The sequence below is a fragment of the Chrysochloris asiatica genome, unplaced genomic scaffold, assembly GCF_000296735.1.
Source record: "Chrysochloris asiatica unplaced genomic scaffold, ChrAsi1.0 scaffold00203, whole genome shotgun sequence".
NCBI classification, from domain to species: domain Eukaryota; kingdom Metazoa; phylum Chordata; class Mammalia; order Afrosoricida; family Chrysochloridae; genus Chrysochloris; species Chrysochloris asiatica.
Genome location: NW_006408721.1, coordinates 282,935 through 300,707, shown reverse-complemented (window position 1 = coordinate 300,707; position 17,773 = coordinate 282,935). Strand labels below are relative to the sequence as shown.

The 17,773-nt window shown below is 42.5% G+C and overlaps 1 protein-coding gene across 1 annotated transcript in view; it reads right to left on the bottom strand.

Annotated features, from left to right (window-relative positions):
- The window catches only part of FAM129A (family with sequence similarity 129, member A), a 229,096-nt gene that overhangs the window by 11,549 nt on the left and 199,774 nt on the right, over positions 1–17,773 (bottom strand). Inside the window, exons 11-12 of the mRNA XM_006872523.1 lie at positions 17,205–17,315; positions 9,382–9,489 (exon numbers count right to left, since the gene is read on the bottom strand). Of these exons, the coding sequence (XP_006872585.1) occupies positions 9,382–9,489; positions 17,205–17,315 (219 nt within the window). The remainder of the gene's footprint in view (positions 1–9,381; positions 9,490–17,204; positions 17,316–17,773) is intronic.

Sequence of the window (17,773 nt, the reverse complement as noted above, 5' to 3'; positions counted from 1 at the left end):
TTCCACCCTGCAACTTTCCTTACCAATTCTGACATCAACCATCCTTCCCATAGCACTCTCTACTTTTCAGTTAGGTCCGATAATTCAATGCAATAGTTACCCAAAATTCAGAGACACTACACATAATGATGAAGTTTATTAGGGACATTGTTGCTATTCTTAACAGCCTTTGAGTCAGTTCTGACTCATAGTGACTCTGTGGAAGGTTTTCAAGTTTAGAGGTTTGAGGGAGCAGAAAGTCTTATCTTTCTCCCATGGAGCAGCTGGAGGGTTCGAACTGATGACCCTTGTGTTTCCCAGTCCAGTGCTTATCCTATGGAATCACCATACTCCCCGATTATGGACATTGTTGTTAAGTGCTATCGAGTCAGTTCTGATCCATAGCAACCCTGCATAGGGTTTCCAAAAAGCAGATAGTAAGCTTGAACCACTGGCATTGTGGTTCAAACCGACTTTGCAGTCCAGGGCATTAATCCACAGTGTCACCCCAGGACTCCAATTAGGGACATTGCTGTTGTTGTTGTTAAGTGCCATCGAGTTGGTTCTGACCCATAGCGACCCTGTACAGGGTTTCCGAGGAGCAGCTAGTAAGCTTGAACCACCAACCTTGCAGTTCAAATGACTTTGCAGTCTGATGAATTAGCCCACAGCATCATACCGGGACTCAGTTAGGGACATTAACAGGTTACAATTCAGGATTAGAAATGCTCCCAGTCAGGACTGCCTCTTTTCAGTCATTCATGCAGGCAGGTCTTTCTCTCAGTCCAAGTCCTCTTGGAGTGGGTCACTGTCCTGCTGGGCAATGTTACATAGCTTTTTGTTGTTGTTGTTGTTGTTATGTGCCCTGGAGTCCGTTTGGACTCATAGCGACCCTGCATAGGGTTTCCAAGCCTGTAAATCTTTATGGGAGCAGAAAGCTTCATCTTTCTCCTGTGGAACAGCAGGTAGTTTCGAACTGCTGACCATGAGATTAAGCAGCCTGATTCGTAACCACTATGCTACCAGAACTCCTTACATAGCTTTTTAGCACTGCTGAAAAATGCTCAAAGGGCACTCTTCTCTATTATAAACCTTAGCCCAAAGGTACTTAGCTCTAGTTCCCGGGGTTATCAGACCTGGTGGTAATTGCATGCTGTTGTGTTGGTTCCAATCATATTGAGCCTTGTATAGGGTTTGTTGTTGTTGTTGTTAAGTGCTGTCAAGTTGATTCCGACCCATAGCGACCCTGTACAGAGTTTCCAAGGCTGTAAATCTTTACAGGAGCAGAAAGCCTCATCTTTCTCCTGTGGAACAGCTGGTAGTTTCGAACTGCTGATCTTGTGGTTCACAGCCCGATTCGTAACCACTACGCTACCAGAGCTCCTTGTATAGGGTTTCCAAGGCTGTAAATCTTTACGGGAGCAGAAAACTCCCTCTTAATCCTCAATTTAGTGCCTGGAGTCAACCCACTCCACAAGCAAAATCTGCCCAAATGTCCTCAGCTTACCATGGGCCAGGAAACCCACCTCTCTGTCTTATGCTTTGACTCTTGGTTCTGCTGCTGTTGCCACTCCTCTGCCATCTGGTGTCCTAGCTTTCTGCCCCTGGATCAAGGAGATTCACTACATAGGACTCTCAGGGTCCAAACCATGTACTCCAGTCTTGGCTCGTTTTCTTTGATGGTAGTAACATCTTCTATTCCTGCTTCTGAGATGGCTGACTTTATACTCACATTAGAGTTCTAAGTTTCTACAATCACAGTTAACCCCAATAGCAATCACTCACAACTGAATCATATCACCCTATTAGCATCTTCTCCCTCCATCTCTTACCCAGAAATTCAGGAAAAGGTTGTTTGGTGGAAGCCACAGACTACGACTAGAAGAGACATATTAAATAATTCACTACACCACAGGAATGAAATTGTTGCACAATAGAGTAGATGTGGGAGTCCTGGTTTGGTGCCGTAGAATAAGCACTTGATCTCAAGGTCAGTTTGAACCACAAGGTTGGAGGCTCAAACTCACCAGCTGCTCCTCGGAAACCCTATACAGGATCTCCATGAGTCAGAACCGACTCAACGGCACTTAACAACAACAACAACAACAGGGTAGGTGTATATTTAACTTTATTAGACTGAAATCCTTTTTTTAATTGGGAGAATCAAAGGCTCTTCAGGAACATTCTCTTTCCCTGCCTCTGGCCCTGACACTCACAGCTTGCCTGTTAATCTGAGACCAGGGCAGGAAATGAAATGTACCAGATCACATCCCAAGCTGAACTCAGCAATCCTAGTACCTGCTGGTATGAGGGGCAGGCTCTCCACATGTGGCTGTTAGACAGCCAGGGGCTTAGCAGTGGAATCTTATGCCTATGACCAGCAGGGACGGGATTGTTGTTGTTAAGTGCTATCCAGTTGGTTCCAACTCACAGTGACCCCTATGAAACTCATAGCCTCACCTGGGGGCACTGTAGTCTAGGACCAGATCACAGCAGCCAACACTGGCCTCATTTTATACCCATTCTAGAAGTGAGCTGAAGGGGAGTGAGCCTCAACAATCCCTAGAAGGTCTGTGAGACACACAGATGAGCACAAAATGGAAAGAACTGCCCCGGCTGCCGCCCTGCTTCAGACCAGTGGTGTGATCCGGGGCAGGCAATGTCATGACTTGATGTCTCTGTCTCATGCTTGAAAGATCCTTTCTTCTCCTCCTGATTCCGATACCTTTATTCTCCTGACTATTATTCATTCTTTGGGACTGTGTCAAAGCGTGACTCAGAAGTCTTCCCTGAGGCCAGAGCAGAGCTGAAGCAACGCTCCTTAAGACTCCGACGCCACTGTCTTCCATCCACCCACTGTGGTGCTCACCACAAGGCAGAATGCATCCTGTCTCCTGCCTGCAGACTGTGAACTCCAAAACAGCAGGGCACCTGCCTGGATCATATCAATACATATTTAGTACTTGTTTACTGAATAAACAAACAGTATACCTCCGTCTCTCATACTATGGACATATTGTCAGGAGGGACCAGTCACTGGAGAAGGATATCATGTTTGGTAAGGTGGAGGGTCAAAGAAAAAGAGGAAGACCCCCAACGAGATGGATTAGCCAAGTGGCAGCATCGATGGACTCAAGCCTGGCAACAGTAGTGAGGTTGGCCCAGGATCAGGCAGTATTTCGTTATACTGTGCATAACGTCGTCATGATTTGGTACCAACTGGATGGCACCTAACAACAACAACACCCTTTGAACTTGCTAAAAATTCAGTGGAAAGTTATAATTTCTAGATTCAGTCATATTTCTGAGTTTTGCTCAACTTCACCAAACAGTTCTTCTACATTGAATCAGTAGTCCAGGTGTGGCACGGTAGGGTAAACACTCTACTACCTCAAGGTAGGTTTGAACTACAAGGTCAGCAGTTCAAACTCATCAGTTGCTCCTTAGAAACCCTATACCAGGTCACCATGAGTCAGAACAGACTCAACAGCTCTTAACAACAACAACAACATAATTGAATCATATTTGTAATATCCTAGACCAATGAAATAAAAACCTCTAGTGAATCTTGGGGAATCTAATTTTTTTTTTTTTTTTTAAACTCTCCAGGAAATTCAAGTGTGCAGCTAGAACTGAGAATCACAGGTCTAGAAAGCTGCTACTTTAAAAACTCAGGGAGAAGCTGTTCAGTAAAATAAGGAATCCTTCTATGAAACAATTATTTCTCTAATTTAACTAGTTTATAAATCAGGATTTAAAAACTCTCTTAACACCAATACAGTATTCTTGACGACTGAAAACCCTGGGTCACGGGCTCTTGAAACCAATCTCCTGAAGAGTGTCACATAGATGAGGCATGTCTCTTTTTGCTGATGCATGGGAAGATGAGAGCAGACTAGAAAGAGAACCCTGCTTTCCCTTCTCCTCAATGGGGAGGAGTTGTGAAAAAATGGTATGGGATCATTGACCCTAACTTCTTGAAGGGGAAAAACCTTCAGTATCAGCACAAAGCTGATTTCCATGAGATGAAGTTCAAGCATACCTCCACCCTCTAGCCTTTTCACCAGTTCTGACACTAGCCATTACTTCCTCAGCCCTATCAACTTTGTTGCGGGGTCTGACGATACAATGCAATGGCCACACAGAACAGTACGATTATGGGCTTATTAGGGAAGTAACCGTGTACAACTCAGGATCAAGATCAGGAAGTATAGAGGCAAAGTCTCCCTTCTTTAGTGTAGGACAGCAATCCCAGCTCTTATCAGTCCCCTCAGGACAGATCTCCTCTCATGGTCCTCAACCTTGGACCTCACTCAGGCCTGACTTCTGCACTGCTCGGCAAGTGTTACAAAACCCTTTAGCTATGTCAATAAGTGCCCAGAGGCACACACTAGGACAGGAAGCCTCCTGCCCAAAGGGTCTCTGGTTTCTCATTCTGAGGGCCAGGGAGCCCCCTGCACCTTCTTGCTCCCTTCTCCTGGATCTGCTGCTGCCATTTGTTCCTCGGCATCTTGTGCCATCCCTGGTGTTACAGGTCTCTCCTTTGCACTGTCTCATGTGTCTGGCAGGTTTTCAGCACAGGGTTCCCAAGCCTAAAGGATGCACGCCATTCCTGGCCATTTTTGCTTGTTGGTAGTGAAGTTCCCCCTTCCCGCCTCTGGCATGGCTCATTTTAAGCCAAACCAGATGGCAAAACTGACCAATTCCCTTATTTGCATTATTAGCAATCTGTCAAATCCCCTTGGTGGATTTGGTGGGCCACAAACAGCTTATTTGCAAAATCCCACCCAATCATCTTGAAAGATTTGCAAGACCATAGGTAGCTGTTGTTGTTCAGCATCACTGAGTTACCTCCAACTCATAGCAACTCTGGATAGGGTTTCTGAAGAATGACTGGTGGGTTTCAACTGCTGACGTTGTGGCTAGCAGTTCAGTGCTTAACCTACAGTGCCACATTAGGACCCCATATAGCTAGAAGGGCCATATTAGGTGATTCAATGCACTGAAAGATGGTTGTGAGGTACCCAAACCATCCTTTGAGGTTGAAGGAGAAAAACACCAGAAGCAAAGCCTCTGTCGGCCACATACATCCAGAGCTGATGAATGTTTCCATTCGCCTAAAGCCAAATGGTAGTCATGTAGGCTGATTCTTTACTCCTTTGGTTGATTAAATCCTTTTTTATTTTAAAAAAGTATACTCTAGAAATAAATGCCAGGTACTATATATAGCTGTACAGAGTGATACAATGGCTGAGCGCTCAACTGCTAACAAAAGTCAGTGGTCTGAACCCACTAGCTACCCCGAGGGAGAAAGATGTCCTAGTCTGTTTCCATAAAGATCACAGCCTAGGAAACCCTATGGGGCAGTAGTACTCTGTCTTACAGGGTTGCTATGCATCAGAATCTACTCATTGGCATCACGTATGGGTTAGATATGTCTGTGAGTACGATAAGCCCTGGGATGTGAACCACAAGGTGGGAGGTTTGAGTCCATCAGCTGCTCCATGGGAGAAAGATGAGGTTTTCTTTTCCTGCAAAGATTTAAAGTCTCATATGTAGGATAAGCACTGGACCTCAAGGTCAATTTGGGTCAGTGGTTCAAACCCACCAGCTTCTCCTTGGAACCCTTTACAGGGTGGCTATGAGTTGGAACCAACATGACGGTACTTAACAACAATGACAAATCCTATACAGGGTCACTATGAGTCAGAACCGACTCAACAGCATTTAACAAACAACAATCCTGGTGTGGTGTTGTAAGATGAGCACTGAGATGTTTATCCTATAGGTCTACAGTTCAAACCCATCAGCGGCTCCTTGGAAACCCTATACAAAGTCGCCATGAATCTAAACTGACTTGATAGCACCGAACACAACAATAATCTGAAGAAACATAATTCATACAAAACGTTTTAAAATTTCCAATAAGGAGCAAATGTTTAGACTCACAGATCATTTCTGAAATGTAAAAGTAGTAGTAGTAATTAATGATAATGATAAACCACTTGCTCTGTGGCTACCAGGTGATAGGTGAGTGTGACTGGGTTTCTAGCGCCGGTGGTTACCAGCTCTGTGACTTTGGACTCACTTCTTAACCCCTCAGTTTCCTTATTTGTATGAGGATATTATCAGTACCTCCTCACCACCATCACCTCAGAGAGCTGTCATGAGAATGATCGGGATAATTCACATGAGGTGTTTAACATAGTGCCCAGCATATAGCAAGCACTCATCACATATTAATTGTATCATTCTAGTCCTCATTCTTGTTGTTGTTATGTGCTATTGACTCACTACCAACTCATAGTGACCCCATGCACAACAGAACAAAACACTGTTCGGTCCTGTGTAAACCTCACAATCATTGCTATGTTTGAGCCCATTGCTTCTGCCACTATGCAAATCCATCTAGTTGGGGGTCTTCCTCCTTTTCTGTGACCCTCCACTTTACCGAACATGATATCTTTCTCCAGGGTCTGGTCCCTCTTGACAATGTGTCCAAAGAATGAGAGATGAAGACTGGCCATCTTGGCTTCCAGGGAGCATTCTGGCTGTACTTTTCCCAACAGAGAGCAGTTCATTTGTTTAGCAGTTCATGGTACTTTTAACATCCTCCTCTAACTCCATAACTCAAATGCAACAATTTTTGTACAGTCGTCCATATTCACTGTCCAACTTTCACATGCCTGTGAGGTTATTGACTATGGCTTGGGTCAGGCACACCTTAGTCCTCAAACTAATGCCTTTGCTCTCAAACACTTTAAAGAAATCTTGTGCAGCAGATTTGCCCAGTGCAATACATCATTTGATTTTTTTGACTGTTGCTTCCATGAGTGTTAATGTTTGATTCAAGCAAATGAAGCACTGACAACTTTAATTTTTTTCTCCATTTAGACAGATGTTGTTTACTAGTCTACTAGCGAGGATTTTTGTTCCCTTTACATTTAGGTGCAATCCATACAGAAGTCTGTGGTCTTTGATCTTCATCAGTACCTATTTTAAGTCCTCTTCACTTTCAGCAAGGTAGTATCATCTGCATATCACAAGTTGTTAATGAGACTTCTTCCAATCTTGATGCCACATTTTTCTTCATATAATCCAGCTTCTCTGATTATGTGCTCAGCATATAGATTGAATAAGCATGGTGAAAGAATACAGCCCTGGTGCACACACATTTCTAATGTTAAACCATTCAGTGTTCCCTTGTTCCACCTGAGCAACTGCCTCTTGGTCTATGCACAGGTACCTCATGAGCACAACTAAGTGTTCCAGAATACTTATTCTCTGTAATATTGTCCATAGTTTGTCATGATCCACATAATCAAAAGCCTTTGTGTAGTCAGTAAAGCACAGGTAAACATCTTTCTAGTATTCTCTGCTTTCAGCTAAGATGCATCAGACATCAGTAATGATATTCCTCATTCCACATCCTCTTCTGAATCCAGATTGGACCCCAGGCAGTTCTCTGTCAATGTATGTTTGAAACTCTTTTTGTAATATCTTTAGTAAGATTTTACTTGCATGAGATATTAATGATATTGTCTGATGATTTCTACATTCTGTTGGGTCACCTCTCTTTGGGATACTCACAAATATGGATCGCTTCTAGTCATTTGGCCAGGTAGCTGTCTTCCAAATTTCTTGGCATAGATGAGTGAGTGCTTCCAGTGCCACATCAGTTTGTTGAAATATTTCAGTTTGTATTCCATCAATTCCTAGAGCCTTGTCCTTTTCTAATGCCTTCAATGCACCTTGGACTACTTTGTTTACTATCATTTGCTCTTGATCGTATGCTACCTCTTGAAATGGTTGAACATCGACAATTTCTTTTTTGGTACAGTGACTATGTGTTCCTTCCATCCTCTTTTGATATTTTCTGCATATTTTGATATTAATGATATTTTACCCATAGAATCCTTCAATATTTCAAGTTGAGACTCGAATTTTTCTTCAGTTCCCTCAGCTTGAGAAATGTTGAGTGTGTTATTCCCTTTTGGTTTTCTAAATCCAAGTCTTTGCACATCTCTTTGTTGTTGTTAAGAGCTGTCGAGTCGATTCCAACCCATAGCGACCCTGTATAGGGTTTCCGAGGAGCACCTGGTGAGCTTGAACTGCCAACCTTGCAGTTCAGACGGCTTTGCAGTCTGGTGCATTAACCCACAGCCCACATCAGGACTCCTTGCACATCTCTTAGGAGCCACTTAAACACAAACGTTTAATCATTTGATTGCTAGCCGAAAGTTTTGCAGTTGAACCCATCCAGAAGCACTTTGGAAGAAAAGCCTGGCAATATGCTTTGGAAAGATGACAACCTTGCAATCCCTATGGAGAAGTTCTTTTCCGCACACAAGAGGTCATCATGAATCAGAACTAACTTAATGACCGCTAACAACAACAATTCTCTCTCTTAATCTTAAGTAAGATAATACAAAGCATTATTATATTCATCCTATAGAAGATAGAATCTAGACTGAGAGAGGAAAACTGACTTACCCACTGCTCCCAACTTGACATGTGGAGAAGCCAGGACTGTTACCCAGATAGCTCCCTCCAGAGTCCACTCATCCAGAGTCAGCTCTGCAGACTGAGTCATACTTTCATAATCATGGCTGCCACTGAAGGTTTGATTTTTGCAGCAAATTAAATAGTTTCACTAATTTCCCTAAACAAGTATGGCTGTATTTAATAAGATGATGTGGTTGGCTGCTAATTTGACAGGCTGACAGTGTGAACCCACTAGCTACCCTCTTGGAAGATCGATGGGACAGTCTGCTTCCATGATATTGACAGGAAACCCTGTGGAGACAGTTCCGCTCTGTTCTATAGGATCGCTATGAGTAGGAACGGACTCCACAGCAATGGGGTTGGGTTTCTTGTTGTTGATTTGTTGTTTGTTTGTTTTTTAACAAGACCAATGTCTTTGTAGCATCCTTCTGTAATCATCTGAAGGTATTTTCCTGAATATAGTGGTAGAATTCCTGAGTATCCAATGGACCTAAGAACCATTCTATTGTGAACACCTGATATTGCCAGCGGTCTGTATCTGCTCTCAGCTTGACTTTTAAACTCAGAGCGTTATCTTTGAGATTCTGAATAGTCCAGGGATCTGCTACTCTGGCCAGCTGCTTGTTATTGTAAAGAAGGGTTTGTAGGAACACAGCTAGACTGGTTTGTTTCTGTTTATATGTTTGTTACATATTGTCTATGCTGCAATGGCAGAGCTGAGTTGTGTGAAGAAGACTATAGTCTTCGAAGTCCACAGTATTTACTCTCTGACTTTTAACAAGAAAAGTTTGCTGGACTAGTCTGCTGTTTGTGAGCACATCATTACCAACAGACCTTTGCTTGAAGCTTATAGACAATAAATAAGAGCAGGCCCGTTAGGGTAGCCCATTCCCTTACTGGTTTGCACGTGGATGCCAAAGCCTTCTGCACGGTGGGAAGTGTGATCTGAACCAGAGCCTCTTGAAATATCTTCTTCCGGATGGTGCTGCTGTCGTAATCATATTGCTGTCAATACAAAGATAGAAACATATGCTAAATAGCAATATTGCAATCTGTTAATTTTTGCTTAAACAAGAAACCTCAGCTGCCCATTTCATCTCCCCCGGTCATTTCTGAGGACTCCTGTGATGCTTTGTTTTCTAAGGTCTCAGGAACTTTCTGCACTATTCTTTCTCAATGCAGGCGGATGTTATGATTGATAATGACCCATCTCACCTCCCCCTTTTACAGATACAGGATCTGAGGTAAGATAAAATCAGAGTTACTTTTGTTTTATAGAGAAAGTTGGGGCTGGAACTGGAGTCTGGTATGTATTTCATCACCTTCACTGGGGTTATGTGCAGGGGAGCCAGGACCATTTGCTTCTTTTGCTCTACATCTGAAAGCAGGAACAGTGTGTTGTAATAGATTTCCTCAAAGAAAGAGCGGGCTTGGCTCAAAGTTCCATAAAGGATGTGACATGTTAACCAAAGAAACACCAGCAAGATGGTATTTATGCTGGTATGGATTGAACATCCAAGCCTAGAGATTAGGGTTTGATTTTAGAAGTCTGTTTCAGGGAACCACAGACAGCCTGGAACATAGTCATCAGAGTGAGCAGAATGGCCAGGCCAAATGAGGGATGGGTAAAAACATGAAAGCATTCACACCGGAGACAGTAACATGGGGAAAATTTACAGCTCTGCTCCAATGACCAAAGGCTGTCATGTGGAAGAAGCATATGAACAAAAAAAGGGGTAGAATTCCCAGGGATGGGAACTTGGGTCTAACATTGGAAGTAGGTTCTTTCAGTAACAAGTGTCCAGAGGTGAAATGGGCTATTCTGAGAAGAAGAAAGCATCCTGACACTAAAGATGTCCAAGCACAGACTGGAGGATCCATGCCAGGCAGGAATGCTGCTTCAGAAGGATGTGAAGATGAACTCTAGGCAATCTGAGTCCCTTTCTAACCTGAGGTCTTCACATCTGAATGCCTTCCCCTTGCTTTTTCCTCTCTTTCTGTGCTAACAGAACTGAGATAATTAGACTGTGTCTCCATTTCCCTTTGAGGAATAATATTGACACTATCTTTTCTTTCATCTCACTGTAATTTCCTTACCATTTGTGTTGTCAGGATAAATATTGCTTTGAACTCTGATACTTTGGTTGCCAGGATTTCTTCCTGCCTGGGGGCTAATGCATCAGACTGAAAAGTTGTTTGAACTGTAAGGTCGGTGGTTCAAGCTCACCAGCTGCTCCTTGGAAACCCTATACCGGGTTGCTATGGGTCAGAATTGACTCAGCGGCACTTCACAACAACAATGAGGCATCAAGATCAAGCCTGACAGGCTGATTGGCTACTCTAAAAACAAGCAAATTGTTTGCCAGATAGCCATTAAAGCAAGCAATCAAGTCCCTTCAGGACAAACCCCCCTCTACGACTAAAACACAAAGGAAACACATAAGCAGGCATGTAGCCATGTTGGCCTACTGGTGAGTGGAAGAGGGGTAAAGTCAGCATTGAAGAAATGGGCTGAGTTCAACCATGTTCCATAGACTCCAGTTGACCTGGAGATGAGAGAGAGAAGAGGAAGGGCTGGTTGGTCCAAAGTGTGGTGACACCTGGGGATTTCTGATCCCATGAACAAGGACATAGCCCCGGAGGGCTAGAGCTGAGAATGAAGCATCTAGCTGATATGAAGTGAAGGGAGACGCACAAGAACGCCCAAACTTGCAGACCTAGCCTCAATGGCTTGATGATCAGAACTGGACTAAAGGAAGATTAAAAAAAATTTTTTGATAAAGGAAACAAGTGTAAATTGCTACAGTTTGATGAACTTGACCTATACTTATGGATGTAGTAGCTCAAATTACCAACTGAGAGGGAAGGAGTCTTCACATCAAGTATCAATCCTATCCCCTCTGTATGCAAGTTAGATAGGGTTGGCCAACTTAGACAATGGCTACCTAAAATAAGGGAGTGATAAAGGCACGAAGTGACTAGCTTAAAAGTTTTCAAGAGGGAGTTTAGTTTAAGAGTGTGTGGGGGAAGGTAGAGTACCCACTGTATAGTTTTCATCTTGTCTAGACAGGTCTAATGAAAAGAGACAGGGATAAGAGTCTTATGATTCAATAGTGAGTAACTGTTACCATGCCTAATTATAACTGTCACAACTGTAAAGGTAGACATTTCGTAACAAAAATGGGAGAGCAGTTAATCTTACAGTCCAGAAACGGGACCATAGGACCATCAAGGGAGAAGAGCACAAGCGGAATGCAGGACCCTATCCAGAGAAGTAGTGACACCAGAGATGGAGGCAGAGATGAGGACATGGAAGGAGCAGCTGAGGACTCTAGACTCATGGAAAGAGAATGACTGAGTGCTGGGAGCCAGGAGATAGACTTGTAGAATGTGCCCTTTGGTTGTTTAAATGATTATATATTCCTGAGTGTTTTTGTGTAGCCTTCTCAAAAAAAACAACCCAGAGGGAATAAAAGCAAATACTGTGGAATGATAATGCACAGAGAAGATTATAATCATTGCAATGAAACAATGGTATAAAACCATTGTTCTCCCATGTGAACTATCACTCAATTCACATTAAAACTTAATAAGTAAGTAAATAAATAAAGGTCAAGCCACCCCTAAGCTCCATGAACTTGGAGCTTCTGCTTCAAACACTATTTTAAGGAAGTTCCTTGTTGTTAGTTGCTCTCTACTTGGCTCCTCTACATGGCATCTTTATGTATAACAGAACTAAACACTGCCTGGTCCTGTACTAGAAGAAGAAAAAGTGGACCACAATTAGAGAGTTTTAGCTCTAAGATCATCATTGGCCAGCCTATTGAGCTTAAATAAATCACTTTAGCTCATAGAGAATCCAGTTACTCATTTGTAGAACACATTCTAAGTATCTTACAGCTCTAAAGATGTTCAAATGAAACCAAGTGGGTAAAAAAACACTGCATTTAAAAATAGATACACACCCTATATGCTCTAGTACATCATGTTTGGTAAAGCGTCAACCAAAACAAGGAAAAGCCTCAGTGAGATGGCTTGTCACAATAGTCTCAACAGTGTCTCAAATATATCAAAGATCATCAAGATGGTCTTTGTATAGAAGGGTTTGCAGGACCAGGCAACATTTCATTTATTGGAGCTGACTCAATGGCAAACGACAATTTATGTTAGCTGCTATTATCATAAACATTGTGTGTGTGTGTGTGTGTGTGTGTGTGTGGTTGCGTGGTGGGTGGGATGAGGTGGGTGGTGGGTGATGATAGGGTAAGGGTAAGAACAGAAGTGACTGCTAGTGTGTACTTGGTTTCTTTTTGGGGGTGGGTGAGTGGAGGTGGAAGGGGTAGATAGAAGTAAAGAATGAAGGCTAAGGTTAGAAGTACAGCTAGGTCTAGGCTTGGCGTAGAACTTCATTTAGTGTTAGGGTTATGGTTAGGACTAGGGTTAGTGTTAAGAACAAGGATTAGGAGTAGGCTTGGTCTAGTTTTTAGGATTACAGTCAGGTTTATTTTTATTTTATCTTTTTCTTGAAATCTACTTGATTTCCGCTTCATTTGGAAGTCTGTTACTATATTATTTCCTCTTTCTACTTTATTTTTATTGTTGTTGCAACTATATCTCTGGTTCTGTTTTCCGTCTTGTAGGTCTATTTTTCTTTGAATACTTTCATATCTGGGCTCAGTCTAGGTGATATTATCATGTATGTTAATCTCAGGTTATTTTCTGCTGTTGTCTGTTTTCTGTCCAAAGAACACCCTTTAGTATTTTTTTGTAAACTTGGTCTGGTTTTTACCAATTCTTCTAATTTCTGTTTATCTGAAAATGACCTAATTTTGTCATTATATTTGACAGACAATTTTTCTAGAATATGATTTTTGGTTGGCAATTATTTCTTTGACAGTATTATATGTGTTATTTCATTGTCTTCCTGCATGCATGATTTCTGCTGAGAAATCAGCTTAGCCTTACTTAGTAGTTTGCCTTTGTCTGTAACTTTTCATTTTGCTGAGGGGCTCTCAGGATTCTTTCCTTGTCTTCTATTTCGAAAGTTTTGATTATAGTATGTCTTGGTGTTTTTCTTTTTGGGGTCTATCCTGGTTGGAGTTTGTTCAACTTCTCGAATGGTTCAACTTCTTGGTTTTCATGTTAGGGACATTTTCTTCCAACAACTCTTGTACAATACTCTCTCTGTTTGTTTTGTTTTTGTCTCTTCCTATTCTAGAATTCCAATCATACATAAATTGTTATTCTTGATAATGTCCAACATACATTTTAGACTTTTTGTTTGTTAGTTCTTTTTTTATTGTTTTTCTTCAAGCTCAGCAATCTGGCCTTCCATTGCTTCAATTCTATTTCTTTGCCCTTTCAGTATGTTACCTTTTTCTGAAGTCTTAGTGTTAATCTTCTGGTTTTCTGATTGCTGTTTTTGTATGATTCCCATTTATTTTGTAAGTTTGTGTCCTGAATTTTTCTAAAGTTTTGTCCATGTTTTCCATGATTTCATCTGCAACTTTCTTGATCATTCGCCCAATCTGTTGAAGTTGCCTAATTAGCATTCTTTGAAATTCCTATCAGGTAGTTCCAACACTATTTTTGGTGTTATATTTTCTGACTGCATTCTGGTCACTTGTTTGAGGTACTCTGTCTTGTTTCTTCATGTAAACGGAAATTGTTTGCTTTCTCTGAGACATTATGGTGTCATATTTAAATGTGATTGATGATTTCATATTGGTGTGTTCACCAGGCACTCACCAATATGAAATCAAAAAGAGACAAAAAGTGTGAACTCAGTTTGTTCACAGCTCACTGTGTAGGTTCAGGGTGGATTTCTGCACCTCCAGAAGCAAGTGCACTATGCCCAGTGCCTAATCCCAGGAAGAGTTGTGGCTGGTGCCACTGGTCGATGGGTTGGCAAGAGTAGGGACTGGCCCCCAGCTATTAGGAAGGCATGGGAACAAGGGAGAGCTGTACCCACTTGCCACCAATGTCTAGCCACGTCCTGTGCATGCAGGCTGCTGTATCAATAGCTGCTCATAAAAGCCCAAGATGGTGGTGCTGCTTCATGCCAGCCCACAGTCTGCCTGTTTTTCTTCTCTCTAGCTGATCCTATTCACTGTTCACCTTCCTCTTCCAGTTGGCAATCAGTTTTCCTCCCTTTTCTCTCCCCTAATGTTCAGATTTCCAGGATCAGCATCTGTATGTTTCACTCAGTCTCCTGTGTCTTTGTTGCAGATGGTCAGATCAGTGGGTCTGCTAACTCCACCGCCATCTTGTCTCCTTCTACTAGATCCATTTAGATATATATTTATACATTTGTTGTTGCATAGATGAAACACTTTTTTTGGTAATGTTTTATTGTGAATTATGTGATAGTTTACATGGGAGAACATTAGTTTTATATTCATCCTATCGTATATCGTATCATTGCCATGGTTACACTCCCCTCCATGCATCATCAACCAACCAAAGGGCATACCCTGCAAGCCTTAACCCTGGTCGTCAGCATACAGCCAGCCCCTCTCCCTCTCTGGGTCTACAGTCCCCAGCCATTCACACCCTCTGGATCTAGGTTCCCTCTTGAAAGCTTGCCTTTGTAGCACCCCTCAATTTGGGTAGCCAATGTCCAAGTTGCCAATCCTGTCTACCCTGTTTATCGAGGGGGTGAGATCCTCGCTGTAAAGATTTGTTCCCTCTTTTGAGCTACTGTATCCATAGGTATAGGTCAAGTTCATCAAATTGTATCAGATTACTCTTTTTTTCCTCTTCTAGTTGAATTCTGATCATCTAGCCATTGAAGCCAGGTCAAATGGGTATTATCTGCAAGTGTGGGTGTTCCTATGCATATGCCCTCACTTCTTATCTGTTGGATGCTTCACTCTCCACTCTAGTCCTCTGTGGCTATGTCACTGACTCTGAGCCCAGGAGTTCCCAGGTCTTGCCACACTGCTGGCCAACCAGGTTTCCACCCAGGTTCACAGGAGTCTATTGAACATGGTAGGGCTTAGCTTGCTGCTTCATTGCTGTTTTTCCCTCACTTCCCCTTATCAGTGACCATTGTGGTCACCAGTCAGACCACATGTCTGCTTATGTATTCCCATTGAGTCTTAGTCTTGGAAGGGGGTTTGTCCTGAGGGGACACGGACACGGCTGCTTGCCTTGATGTCTCCTGGGTGAGCAATTTCCTTGTTCTTGTAGTAGTCAGTGAACTGCCACTATTGTTTTGTATTTTTCCTGTTGGTCAGTCTTTCTTTCAAGAAGTATCTTCTGTTCTTCTAGTTGCTCCAGGCTGCTCTGCATGTCCTTTCAAGTGGAAATTTCCCACCTCAGAAGATTCTGGATGGGGTTCAGGATTCCCCCTATGGTCTTATGTAATGCAGAGGCTCCACAGGAAGCCTCCTTCACTGGGCACTTCGTAGCCCCATTGTAAGTATTCCAATCAGTTATAGGCAGAGGATGGACTTAAAAGCTTTCTATGGTGATATTTCTGGCTAGTCCTTGCTCTCCCCCTCAAGTATCTATTTTATAATGTGAAGCACTTTTAAAAGAATTTTATATGGGAAGTATCTTCCTTGGAATATTTCCTTTGCTACAAAATTTTGATGTTTCTAAAAAAATGCTGGTCAGTTTAGATTGATTATACTATATTGCAAACACTAGCTACTACACAGCTCTTGTAAAGATTTACAACACTGGAGACTACATAGGGCAGTTCTACTTTGTCCTATAGTGTTCAATGAATTGAAATCAACTTGATGACAATAGGGTCTAAGCTCTTTGAAGCAAGAAGCTGGGTCTTTTTTTTTTAATCCCTCATAATACTTTGCACAATGCTTTATTTATGTTGTTGTTGTTAAGTGCCGTACAGTCAGTTCTGACTCAGAGCGACACTGTATAGGGTTTCCAAGGAACGGCTGGTGAGTTTGAATTGACAACCTTATGGTTAGCAGTCCAGTGCTTATTCAACAATGCCATATGAGGACTCCAATTAGACTTGATAGTCCTGGTGTGGTGCTGTAGGATAAGCACTGGACAGCGTAGTTGTTATGAATCGGACTACTAACCTCAAGGTCGGCAGTTCGAAACTGTTCCACGGGAGAAAGATGAGGCTTTCTGTTCCCATAAAGATTTGCAGCCTTGGAAACCCTGTGCAGGGTCACTATGAGTCGGAACCGACTCCACAGTACTTAACAATAACAACAAATAACCAAAAGGTTGGTGGTTCACACCTACCAGCTGTTCCTCAGAAACCCTATACAGGGTTACTATGAATCAGAACCAACTGAACGGCACTTAACAACAAGTCTAATTGCTATGAAGTAAGCTGCACGTGTTACTTCTAGCGGACAGATGCTGAGGAGCTGTAGATCCTAAAATAGCCACCAGATGGCAGAAGAAGCATGAAAGTCACACTGGAGAAATCAGCTTAATTTTAGTCACTGGTGTGGCACTGTAGGATAAACACTGGACTACAAACCAAAAAGTCTGCAGTTTAAATCCACTAGTTGCTCCTCAGAACCCCTAAACAGGGTTACTATGAGTCAGAACTTACTCAATGGTACTTAACAACAACCACAAATTTAGTCAGAGAAAGGAGGGAGGAAAGACTGAAACGAAAGAGAAGGGGAGAATGAAACCAGGAACATGGTGTTTTTCACCTAATAAAATAAATCAGGGCTCCATTTCTCTTCTATGTGTCTCAGAAATAAGAGAAAGTTTAGATTTACCTTTAGGACTCGAAGTTTAACCTTCTCAATGGAGACTGCAGTTTTGGAGGCCTCTCCTTGAAGATGTGGGGAAAGTAATTGTATGAACGTGAATACTGCGTTTTCCATCAGCTAGAGAGCAAAAGGAACACAGAAACAGACCACAGTCAGAGCTGGAATCACTGTCCCCAGTACTGTCTAAAACTGCTTACAGGCAGAAGGAATTAACCACCAGAGATGGTTGCCCCTGGGCATACCTTGAGGGGTGACCCAGGGCAACAGGTCCATCTCCCACACTTGGGCTGTGAGATAGACTGACAAGTACTTAGAGGGATCTGTAAGGGTGGGATCATTGATGTGTGTGTGTGTGTGTGTGTTCATGTCTCTCCCACCCCACCCTCATCTCTTCTCTTCAGCCCTAAACTGGAATATTCAGTTTATGGTGGGATTGAGAAACTCAGTTCTAGTCTCCCATTCTCTGGTATCTGCCAGATCTTAAGGGGATTAAATAGAAGCCTTCTCCAAAACTTTCTGGCATTTCGATTCTGCACCTCCACTTTTAGATGGATGCAAACCATCCTGCAATATAT